The sequence below is a fragment of the Pleurodeles waltl genome, chromosome 10 (genome assembly GCF_031143425.1).
Source record: "Pleurodeles waltl isolate 20211129_DDA chromosome 10, aPleWal1.hap1.20221129, whole genome shotgun sequence".
Classification (NCBI taxonomy): domain Eukaryota; kingdom Metazoa; phylum Chordata; class Amphibia; order Caudata; family Salamandridae; genus Pleurodeles; species Pleurodeles waltl.
This window is the reverse complement of record NC_090449.1, coordinates 64,976,656-64,988,789: the sequence shown is the minus strand read 5'-3', so window position 1 is coordinate 64,988,789 and position 12,134 is coordinate 64,976,656. Positions and strand designations below refer to the sequence as shown.

Genomic DNA, 12,134 nt, shown 5'->3' with positions numbered 1-12,134 from the left:
TTAGAGAATAAAAGAATACAAAGTGCAATGCAGTGATTGTGTGAAGGCCTCAAACTGAGGGCAGAAACAGGCAGTGTTTGTGTTGCTTTCTATAATACAAGATATTCTGGGAGTTGGAAAATATTCCAAAGTTTAGAAGTCTGAAGGGTGAAGATGCTTCACCTGGGGGCCACCAGCAGTGGGATCACGTGAGATCTGAGATTCCACTTTCGGTGGTAGATTCGGAGCTTTTGTTGCAAGAATTGGGGCCCTCCGCCAACCACTGTCCGAGGCACTTCGCAGACTACCTTAAATTATATTTCCCAAGAGCCAGAACATTGTGTGGGAGGCAGGTACGGTGCACCCCTTAGAGCTGAAATGGAGAAATCTGGCCTCTGAGTTCCGGAACCGCAGAAGCTGATGGAGAAGGTAGGCCAGGGCCCCCAGGTGGGCACCGTTGGGGCAGTTCTACAGGAGAGTACGAGGGCGGTGTCTGCCTGCTGAGGAAGCATCTGAAAGAGTAACACTCATTTCAGCATCCTTGGAGACTGCAATGAGAATTTGATTACCTGTCTTTTCAAATAGATGTCCTCTACTTCCTTGCTCATTGGCTTTCTGCAGGTGTACTTTTGTTCTGTTCCTGGGTTCCCTGCATGGGTGCCCTTGCTCTCTGCCACCCTTCTGAGGCTCTCGCCACAACTTCTCTGATGATCCCTTGAGGTCCTCTTGATGACTTTCATCCTCTTTTCCTCTGGTCCTGGGCCTCCTTTGTTCCTCCCATATTCTTGCGCTCACGCCTCGTGTTCCCCTTCTCGCACTCCTGTAACTCTCTTTCTGCGCTCTTCTCACCTGTTCTCTTCCTTTGTCCCCTAGTTCTCCTGCTTTCTACCTCTTTTCTATTGGTCCGTCCTCAGGTTCCCCCAGTGACTCACAAATGTGCTGACGTTCATCCCTTTACTTCTATTATCTGAAGCTGAAGCAGTGCTCTCTCTTCCTCTTACAGTGACACCCAGTATCTAATGACCATCTCCATGGCAGAATGGCCTTCTGAGGGGGCAGAGGTAAGTGACGTGTTGTGACGTCTGTCTTTTTAACTCTCTGCCTACAGACAATTCTACTGGGGGAGCATATTCTAATGCAACTTGTCAAAGATCACACTGAATGTCAGTCTGGAAGCTTAATAAGCCTCAGAGCTTCCGGCTAAAAAGAGTGGACTTTGGTGGTATATGAGTACAGTAAGGCCTTTGTACTTCTGGTACTTACACTTTTACAGCCTAAAAGTGAGACACCCTTCCATGTTGGAGTGTGCCTGGAAGGACCAGAGAGCGTCTTCTTGGCACAGTGCGATTTAGCATTTTGTACTGTTGCTTATTGACTGCATCGTGTGTGGAAAATTCAGGTGTAATCTTTTTTAAGCACTTTGCATTCTGGGACTCAGTAATGTTCTGCACGTGCTAAATAAAGTTCTAGAGGCGATACAGACAACCGGGCGCTGAGGAGAGGCCTCTTGGAAGCTTGGGTGCTGGATGCCAGCCACCATGGGCATGCCTTTGAATGGTGAAGGGCGGGCCCTGCTAGCGTGGGGCCAGTGATTAATTTGTGCTTGTTGTTTCCGGTGCGAGGATCTCTGGCACTTATTTTTGAGGGCCGGAACTTATTTTTCTGCCTCAAGTATTAACTGCGAGCAAAAGACACATATGGAAAGATAGAGGAAGAAAAAACATAAAAGCGTCACAAAGGCAAAAAGCTGCAAGAGTGAGCTCAAGGGGCATGGATTGGCTGTAAATGGATTAAAGAGGCCGGAGATGGCTTCAGGATTACGCTGTCTCAGTATTCAGCGCTCGCACATTCAATCGCAGCAGCCACATGTTTCAGAGGAGAGCTTTGGGCACCGGCACGTTTTTATTTACAATTAAGCACTGCATGGGACCAAGGGAGTAGCCCGATCGTGGGTGGGGTAGCTCCTTCCTGAGCAGAGAGAACACGGAGAGTGGGTGCAGCCAGCCTCAGACCGGTCTCATCCAACATGTGGGAGCGCTGGATAACATCTCTCGGCTGTTAATTGTCCTGCCGCAGACGTTCAGGCGCAGGAAGCGGTCATGTGAGCAAGAGGGACGGCAATTACTTCAAGGAGGTCCCAAGAACAGTCCTCGGTGGTGCAATCCGTGGGGCCGCTCCCCGGCACTCGGGACGAACCTCTCACCTAGTCATCTGCACTGATCGCTGCCGTGCGCTCTGTCCAGACCAAGGCCGCTGGAAGGTCCCTTCACAGGTGCAGTAGCACAGCTGGTGCCCTGTCCTGTAAGAGCTGTGCAGGAGCTGTGCAGGCAGCTGGATGTTACTTCACAGGTGCACTGGGACAGTATGTGCTCTGTCCCGGCTCAGGCCGCTGGAAGGTCCCTTCAGAGGTGCAGTAGCACAGCTGGTGCCCTGTCCTGTAAGAGCTGTGCAGGAGCTGTGCAGGCAGCTGGATGTTACTTCACAGGTGCACTGGGACAGTATGTGCTCTGTCCCGGCCCAGGCCGCTGGAAGGTCCCTTCACTTGTGCAGTAGCACAGCTGGTGCCCTGTCCTGTAAGAGCTGTGCAGGAGCTGTGCAGGCAGCTGGAAGTTACTTCACAGGTGCACTGGGACAGTATGTGCTCTGTCCCGGCTCAGGCCGCTGGAAGGTCCCTTCACAGGTGCAGTAGCACAGCTGGTGCCCTGTCCTGGCCTGTAAGAACTGTGCAGGAGCTGCGCAGGCAGCCGGAAGTTACTTCACAGGTGAACTGGGACAGTATGTGCTCTGTCCCGGCCCAAGCCGCTGGTAGGTCCCTTCACAGGTGCAGTAGCACAGCTGGTGCCCTGTCCTGGCCTGTAAGAGCTGTGCAGGAGCTGGACAGGCAGCCGGAAGTTACTTCACAGGTGAACTGGGACAGTATGTGCTCTGTCCCGGCTCAGGCCGCTGGTAGGTCCCTTCACAGGTGCAGTAGCACAGCTGGTGCCCTGTCCTGGCCTGGAAGAACTGTGCAGGAGCTGCGCAGGCAGCCGGAAGTTACTTCACAGGTGAACTGGGACAGTATGTGCTCTGTCCCGGCCCAAGCCGCTGGTAGGTCCCTTCACAGGTGCAGTAGCACAGCTGGTGCCCTGTCCTGGCCTGTAAGAGCTGTGCAGGAGCTGGACAGGCAGCCGGAAGTTACTTCACAGGTGCTGGGGGACAGCATCCTTACTGTCCTGGCCTGTAAGAGCTGTGCAGGCAGCTGGAAGTTACTACACAGATGCAGGGGGACAGTATGTGCTCTGTCCCGGCCTGTAAGAGCTGTGCAGGCAGCTGGAAGGTACTTACGTCACAGGTGCAGGGGGCGGCATGATGTCTGTCCCGGCCTGTACGAGTTGTGCAGGCAGCTGGAAGTTACTTCACAGGTGCTGGGGGACAGCACGCTTACTGTCCTGGCCTGTAAGAGCTGCGCAGGCAGCTGGAAGGTACTTACGTCACAGGTGCGGGGGGGGGCAGCATGATGTCTGCCCCGGCCTGTGTAAGAGCTGTGCAGGCAGCTGGAAGGTACTTACGTCACCCGTGCAGGGGGCGGCATGATGTCTGTCCCGGCCTGTACGAGTTGTGCAGGCAGCTGGAAGTTACTTCACAGATGCAGGGGGGACAGTATGTGCCCTGTTCCGGCCTGTAAGAGCTGCGCAGGCAGCTGGAAGGTACTTACGTCACAGGTGCAGGGGGCGGCATGATGTCTGCCCCGGCCTGTGTAAGAGCTGTGCAGGCAGTTGGAAGCTACTTCACAGGTGCAGAGGGACAGCTAGTCCTCTGTCCAGCTTCCTGCTACCATCACTGGTCTGGTCAGTACTGACTAGCTGTGCAAAAGTTTGCATTTGTTGGAGAAGTCGGTCATGCAATTAGAAGCCAGACTACACTAATCAACCTTTCAATAACCCCCTTTTATCAATCCTTAGCCATTGTAAACACCCCAACCTGCCCTCTCTGCCTCCTGCGTTGAGGCCCCCTTTTCGTGGTTCTCCTATAATCGATCCAAGGCTGAGGGCTGACGTCAAACAGGGCAGTTTAAACGGCGCCTATGCTCCCGTTCTCTGTGGCGCCTGTCTGCCTGGCTTCTTGGCACCCTTTCCCACCACCTCTCCTTCCTGGCCTGTTGGGAAGAAGAGTTCTGTGCGCCAGGATTGTGCACTTTAGCGCATCCGTTGCTGCGCTTCGCCCTCCAGTCCCTGCAAGGGGAGGCCCAATAATTACAACAGCTCTAGGCTAGGAAATAGTCAGAACATTGAAATTCCCAGCACTTTGAACCTAAGCTCACCCTTTCATTCAGCCATCCATCCTTCCACTCATCCATCCTTCTTTGACCCATCTATCCACTCATCCATCAATTTACTCTTTCAGTCACCCATTTATCTTTTCACTCACTCATCTATCCACCTACCCTTGAACTCATGCGTCCATCCATTCACCCTTTCACTCATCTATCCGTCCACCCTTTCATCCAGCCATCCATTTACCCTGCCTTTCACTCATCCGTCTATTGTTTCACTCATCCATACTTGCACCCATCCTTTCATTCATCCATGTATCCATCCTTTCACTCATCCATCCATCTACCCTTTCACTGAGTACATCCATCCTTCCATTCACCTTTTCGCTCATCGATTCATTCTTTCTCTCATCCATCCTTTCTCTCGTCACTATCTCACATCATCCATCCATCCACCCTTTCACTCATTCATCCACCCATCCATCCACCCCCCTTTCACTCATCCATTTATTCTTCCCCCCCTTTCACTCATTCATCCATGCATCTATCCATTCACCTTCTTACTCACGCATCCATCCATCACCCATTTATTCACCTATCTGTTTATCCTTTCACTCTTCCATCTATTTACTCACTCATCCATCCAGCCATTCACCCTTTCACTCTTCCATTCTTCCACCCTTTCATCTAGCCATCCACCCATCCTCCTTTCATTTGTTCATCTGTTCTTTCACTCATCCGTCCTTACATCCATCCTTTCACTCATCCATGCACCCATCCACCCTTTCACTCCATCGACTCATCCACCAACCATTTATCCTTCCATCCATTCATCCACCCACATATCTCCCACCTTTTTGCGTTATTTATGGTCCTTTGTCTGCCGAGTTGCAGACAGAAGAGGTCCATCAAAAAACCCACTCCCGAAGGAGCTGCTGGGAGCTGGGTGGCGATGCCCTGGGCTCTAGGCCCTGCTCTTGTAAACAACTCACCTACGTTAGTTGCCTCGCGGCCGTTCACCCCTGTCAGTCAATTCGTCCTCCCAAACCCAATCAGACCGTATTCCCTCTTTTTCACAACCCCAGCTGGACTCACTGAGCCTGTCTTACCGAGTAGGTCCACCGCCTGCAATCAGCCATTTCCCCTTTAAACCTCCCCTGCTGTGTCCAACTAAGGGCCGTAAGGCCCGACGGACCGGCCACATAGCTGCTGGGGCGGTGGAGGCCCAGCCTTCCATGGCCCTCCGTGTCCCGGTGGGGATTCCACCCAAGTGCTGCAGCCGACGCGTGGGACTACTTTCAGTGAAAATGTAATGCCTTTCAGGCCGCCATGTCATGGCGACTAAATCAGATTATATTTTTTGTATAATTAAAACAAGCCCCCAAAGTAGTTGTGCAACCCTGTTATCGTTTGACAACACATATTTTTTTAATTAATTGTATCTTTAACTTTGGCAAATTTTTGGGATTAGTATTTTTTTTTGTATACAGAGAAGATAAAAATTAGATAAACAATAATCTCCATGTGTAAATGTTAGTTAACTTTCTTTTGAATCAACGGTCAGAAATTGGCATAGCGACAGAGGATATAAAAAAATGTTAAAAAACAGTGCTTTACAGTCACAAAGATATTGTTTGGAGAAAGGAAGCGACTGCTACAATATAACTTCATTTTACTTGAAAGAGCAGTAAAAAATGATTATTTTAACCCCTGGGCCTGCTAGTTTTAGTAGTAGGATGTGGTATCCTGGAGCTTTAAATCAAGAATGTATAAAAACAGGAAGCACCTCAACCCAGGGTCAAGGGTCAAAGATATGACATGTCAGTTCTTTTGGTTTCACTAGGGCTGAAAGGGGGCATCTTAGGTTTTTTACTAGATTCTGAATTTGTAGGGCCTTCCCAGTAATATCACAGTATGAGGAGGGGATCTGTGATGGAAAGCTGGAGCTCCAAAGCCCGCTTGTCTCTCCTGGCTAGCTAATGGGAGGACTTGTGAAGGTTGAGTCAGAGACACAATAATATAGTTATTATTTACACTATAAATGCCCATTAAGGGTTATTAAGTCTTTACAAACACCTTAAATAGCGATAAAATAGAGGAGAATGGTGGAAAGTCCTTTTGGTCCTAATCATTTACGAGATATTGCAACCTATAATTATCAGAGCAGTTGTTTGATGTGCAGTTCTGGCGCAGCCGGGTAACTGCGCAGCCCACGCTCATAGGGAACAATAGGTCTCTGTTGTGTTATGGGCGTTCAGCACCATGGAGAGCTCTGGAGCTGGCTGAGGTGCTGAAAATCTTTTATTGTTAAGTCTGTAGAAGGTGGATACATTCCTCTGAGCCTATTCACAAAGGCATAACTGTTTGAGGAATGACTGAGGGTCCGAATCAAGGCAAATCAATGTTGATCAAAGTTCAATTCAATTATCTAGGTTCCAACTAAACACTTTTAAAATGTAATACTGCTGCAGGGCACTTGGGTCTCTGGGTAGTTAGTAGTTCCAGCATCCTTTCAAGATTTAATCTTGGAGATGGCATTATCGTGCCCATAGTGTCTCCCTACTAGGCTTATGAACTCATTAGTCTTTGCAACAAATATCTCTGGTCTGTTGGCGCTACCTTCAATGGTTCGGGGTCTTGAAGTCTGGGGGACTGCATCTTATTGATAAGTACAAATAGACCAAGGCACACAGAGAAGTAAAAGTTCAACAATGTTCATGGGATGAAAGTAGAGCCCAAGTACAACGAATCCGAAGGCGAAGAGTAAAACGATGATTCCGGGTAGGTGTTAAGGGTAGAGTCTTTATTCACAGGTTTAGGTTTATGTCGTCTTACAGGCTGTTTCCTGTAAGACGACATAAACCTAAACCTGTGAATAAAGACTCTACCCTTAACACCTACCCGGAATCATCGTTTTACTCTTCGCCTTCGGATTCGTTGTACTTGGGCTCTACTTTCATCCCATGAACATTGTTGAACTTTTACTTCTCTGTGTGCCTTGGTCTATTTGTACTTACTGTTTTTGTGTATCTTGATACACAAATCTCTGTGCCTACCAGGGTAGTGGGGCACCTGACCAAGAGGCACCTCTTTTTCTCATCTACTTACAGTGTTACCTTAACAAGAATTGTAACGGAACGGAGGTGCGGCATTTTTACCACTCACTACCCGTGTCTTTAATTTAGTCTCTGGCTTGGTCTTGCATCTTATTGATGATGGGGTGTGGACCAGTTTGACCCTCAAATAATGGTTTAATAGGCCCAGCTCATATAAGCCGCACTTCTTTTGTTGGACCTTGTGGTCAGCATCAACAAGCTAAGAGATAGAGGTGTGGAGGCCAAATGGTTGCTGGGCACACGGCTCAGGGATACTGTTGACTCACTCAAGCCGAAGTCTGGTGAGGGGTCCCAGCTCACACCGCATAGGATGGAACGTAGAGGGTGATGGCTTCGAAGAAGGGATCACTTGGTGATTCTGGCAGCATCTTCACTAGGCACATCACTACTCCAGGTCGGATCATCCTTGCCAATAACATGGAACGGTGGGTAACCGTGACCAAAGAAAGTGAACAGTGCCAGCATTATTACTCCTTAAAAGAAGCAGTGAGATGGCCCTAACCCTGTACTGGGCAGAAAGGCAGCATTATTCTGCCCTACACAAAGGAGTGGGATGGCTGTTGGGTTGTACTGGGAGCCAGGGGCGTAGCTTTGTCAGTGAGATTCAGGAGCTGAATTGCAAATTTCCCAACTGATAAAGAGTATGCCGAATGGTGGAGGGATGACCAAGGGTTGGGATACTCAGCTGCCATGAGGAACAGGTTCCATACATATCTGCATTAAGGGAGCCTCTGTCTAAGAGCCTTTAAAGAAAATAACAAGTTAAAACCTTTTACTCAAAGGAAGATTATGAGAATAGGCAACAAAAGCATAGAGGACCCGCCTCAGGGCCCTCAGACCAAGCTTTCATGCCTAAAATTCATTTATCTGGGGGGTGACACACACTACCTGTAGAAAGATGTATCTATATGGTGCACTAAACCTCTCCTAATTTAACTACCTTTCCTGCCAGTCCTGCTGCCAAAAGTGGGGTCAGGAACTAAGGGGGTCAGCCTTCTCTACCATTTAGAGAGGCCTGGGTTGCCTTGCAGAGGCGAAAGGCACTTAAAGCTCCCCGCCAAGGAATGGCCAACCTGCCAGGATGAGGGGTTATCTCTTCCGCCCAGAGCAGTCCTTTGTTCTGAGTCCTCAAGAGCATTGGCTCTCACCTCAGAGGGCCAGAACAATGGCCAAGGTGGCTGCACTGGTTTGCACCAGTCATGGACCATGTTAGGGGTCGGTAGGTTTTCAGGGGGCACCTCTAAGAAGCCCTCCAAGTGCATATATATTAATAAATCCATTAATGGATTCAGTGAGGGTTAATTAATACAAGATGTTTGACACCAAACATCCCTATATTCAGTGAAGCCATCATGTAGCTGGGGAGCTCTTAATGACCAGTGTTCCAGCATATGTATTTAAAATGGCTACATTGGTCCCGTGCTATGTCTGAGAATCGGCAAAGACATAACAGGGGCATAGCTGCTCATGCAGCTGTGCCCACACATGTAATATACTGCACCCTGCCTTAGGGCTGCAAGTCCAGCCAGAGGAGTGACTTACAGATATTGCATGCAGTGTAAGGGGACATGGCACACAGGATGTGGGCCATGTCATGTTTTCATTTCCATTTTATCTCTGCACCAAGACACGCAGTCTGCAACGGGAGAACTGTGTGCAGTTGGTGAGGGGGTCCTTGAGCGTGGCACAGTCTGTGGTGCTGCCCTGAGGGCCTTCTTTAGTGCCCCATGCCCTAGATACCAAGGGTATACTTTACTAGGGACTTACAGTGGCAACTGAAGTGTTTGCCAATTGGAAAAATAACTGTGCAGTTTTTGGAGAAATAGATCTGGCACAGGGGACCTGTTTAGCAGGTACCCAGTGCACTTTCAGTGGAAATTACACCAGAAACCAGGCAAAAAGTGGTGGGTAACCATGTCAAAAGAGGCACTTTCCTACACCACCCCCTTGAAGTTACGCCCCTGCTGGGAGAAAAGAGGTGGTCCTTGTCACCTACAGTAATCCTTGATTGGTTCTTAGCTCCTGTACAGTGCAGAAAGATGGTTCTAGCTCTCTACATGGTGCAGCAAGAGGGATCTTTACCACTTAGATGGTGGGGTTGGATGGTCCTTGGAACCTCCATTGTGCAGTGGTGTGGATCTAGCCCCTGATATGGTACAGTGGAACTTCCCTGCTCAGTATACTGCAGTGGGCTCTCTGTCCCCTGATTGGTGCAGTAAAATGTCTTCTTTGTAGACAGCGTGATGGTCTCTTTCCCCAACATGAAGCACTAGGACTTTATGGGCTCATTAAACAGTGCAGTAGGCGGCCCTGGTCTCCACAGTAGTCCAGTGTGGTGGTTCTTCCATTGTGCACAGTGCGGTTCAGTGGCCTTTTAACACCACTGTGTAGAGTGCATTATTCCACTCGAACAGGTCATCCCCTGACTGTGAACAGTATGCAGTACATTCCTTCTGTCTGCAAGAAATAGAGGAAAGCCTTAGTCCCCTCCAATAGTGGTAGGACTGATTGAATTCTACATAGAACAGTTGAATAACATATGACCTCCCCTGAAGGTTTGAGATTGTTCCTGCTCTCATAAGAGTTAGTGGAACAGTTTACACTTCTCCGAGGATCCCATCCCTACAGTGAAAAGCAGTAGGGCAGTTACACCTTATGTGTTTACAAAGGTAGTACTTACTTTCCAGTGGTCCTTGCTACCTAGAAGAGCCCAGAGAGGGAGCTTGCCCTATGCAGACTGCAGGGGCATCATCGCCTAAGAGGTTCTATAAGGAGCATAAGGAGCTTTCAAACTTTCAGTGGGACATAGGGTGACTATTGCCCTTAAAGGGAGTGATGTAGAGCCATTATCCTATATAGGGTGGAGTATGGCGGTCTCAGTCCCTACAAATAGTAGTAGAATGTCTTGACCGACCAGAACTAGCAGTGATACTCATTCATGTCTGCAGAAGGAAATAATGCATTCACAAAGTTTAATCGAAAGCAAGTTGTTAAAATGATTTTTACCTTTTTCTTAGGATTGGATTTTCCATGTCCTGTCCTATGAGAGGGACCTCTCACCAAACATCACTGTGAACAGGTGAGTCTGTGTAATGTGTGTGTCATTTGAATGATCCATAATTTCATCTTGGGACAAACTTAGTGAGTTATGTGAGACCTTGTGTGTGTATTTATAATTTTTGAGCAATATGCGGTTTGCCAATGTATAGTATAACTTTATGCCAGATCACCAGACACTTCATGTAACAACATCACTCATGATATCAGCAGGAGAGCGGCTTGACCAGGAAATACGTCTCAGCAAGACATTTTCAATGTGAATTAGTCTCTTGTGTGCAAAATTGACATGAAACTGTGTAATGCGAAATTTTCAGAAGTTTCTTGAATTTTGCTTCACTCAAAATTCGGAAACTGCGGGAATTTCACTGGTGTCATTCGTATTTCACCCAGGCCTCCATAGTAGTACACAAGATTGTTCACAGACACGGCTTCACTAAAAGGCTGGGCGCGTGGGCATCCATTGCCAGAGGCTGGCCTTGGTAATAGGGCTGAAGGGAATCACTCTCCCAGCCTTCCCCGCTCACCTGCAGTGTGTGGACCCTGAATGAACCCATGTGCATGCTGAAGGTGGGCAGATGCTACCTGCAACCATGCAAGCCCCATCCTCAAAGCTCTTCTCGGCACGCCTTGTGTCGGACAGACATATGAACAACAGGTTGTCCAGCTACACAGTGAGGTAAACATGCATTATTTTCATATCACTAGCTGAAGGGTTGCTGAGTCTGAACCTGTCTATTTCTGCTGCCGAATGGACATAATGTGCAGACACAGATGCACTAGTCCTACTGGACCTATCTACTGTCTTGGACACAGAAGATCACAACATCCTGCCTACACGGATCACCACAAAAAACAAGATCCAACAAAACAGTTCTCCAGTGGTTTCAAAAGAGACAACCACAGGTTTATGTGGGATCCACATAATCCATCCCCACAATGCAAGAGTACCCAGTTCCTACAGCCCTGTACAAGTGGTAGTAAAGCACCTCGTAGACCCACATAAAATGAGTTCCTGTGTGAATTTTTGTAAGTTTGTTCAGGCCCCTCCTCAGTGGCAGTGATCTCCACTCCCTGCACGGTGTGGTGAGAGGCTCCTGAGATCTCTGATGCATCTAATGTAACCAGTAGCACAGATCATCACGTAGGCTGAGTGGGTGCCAAGAAGTGGCCGGACAGTCACGAGAGTTGAGAGTAGCTGGTGGCTTCAGCTGACAATCCAAAGTGCAGAAGCTGACGCCGGCATGAATGAAGCCCCCCTTGGGGTATCCTTAGGCTCACCAACAGTAGCCCACGCCCAGCTGGTGTGAGAGGCACAGATCACCGGGCAGCACCACAAGTAGAAAGATGATAAGGGACTTAAAATCTCTGCCAAGAGAGTTTATAAAATAACTTTTTTTGACTAAAAGTAAGAGGGACTCAACACCGGGACCAGGATCACCGAGCAGGTGGAGATGTCAGTGGCTGTGATTGGTTAAGGTATCTTTGCACTTGTTCACTTTTCTCATCTTCATGGTGTAGGCTTCTTTTCGGCTGACCTGATGTGTGACTTACTGAGGATGTTTTTTTTTTCCTTTTTCACAGAAATGGCATTCTCAAAATAAACATATTCTTTCAAGAATTTAACTTCAGGATGGTGGCGGAGTCGGAAGCTACAAATGTAAGTGATAGCCCTGGGACCTGGTGTCCACGGGCCAGGAAAGGCATCAAACCACATCTCCTGACACCTT

The 12,134-nt window shown here is 48.5% G+C and overlaps 1 protein-coding gene across 1 annotated transcript in view; it reads left to right on the top strand.

Annotated features, from left to right (window-relative positions):
- The window catches only part of SCNN1B (sodium channel epithelial 1 subunit beta), a 168,074-nt gene that overhangs the window by 150,089 nt on the left and 5,851 nt on the right, over positions 1 to 12,134 (top strand). Inside the window, exons 10-12 of the mRNA XM_069209671.1 lie at positions 983 to 1,040; positions 10,365 to 10,426; positions 11,989 to 12,064. Coding sequence (XP_069065772.1) covers positions 983 to 1,040; positions 10,365 to 10,426; positions 11,989 to 12,064 — 196 coding nt within the window. The remainder of the gene's footprint in view (positions 1 to 982; positions 1,041 to 10,364; positions 10,427 to 11,988; positions 12,065 to 12,134) is intronic.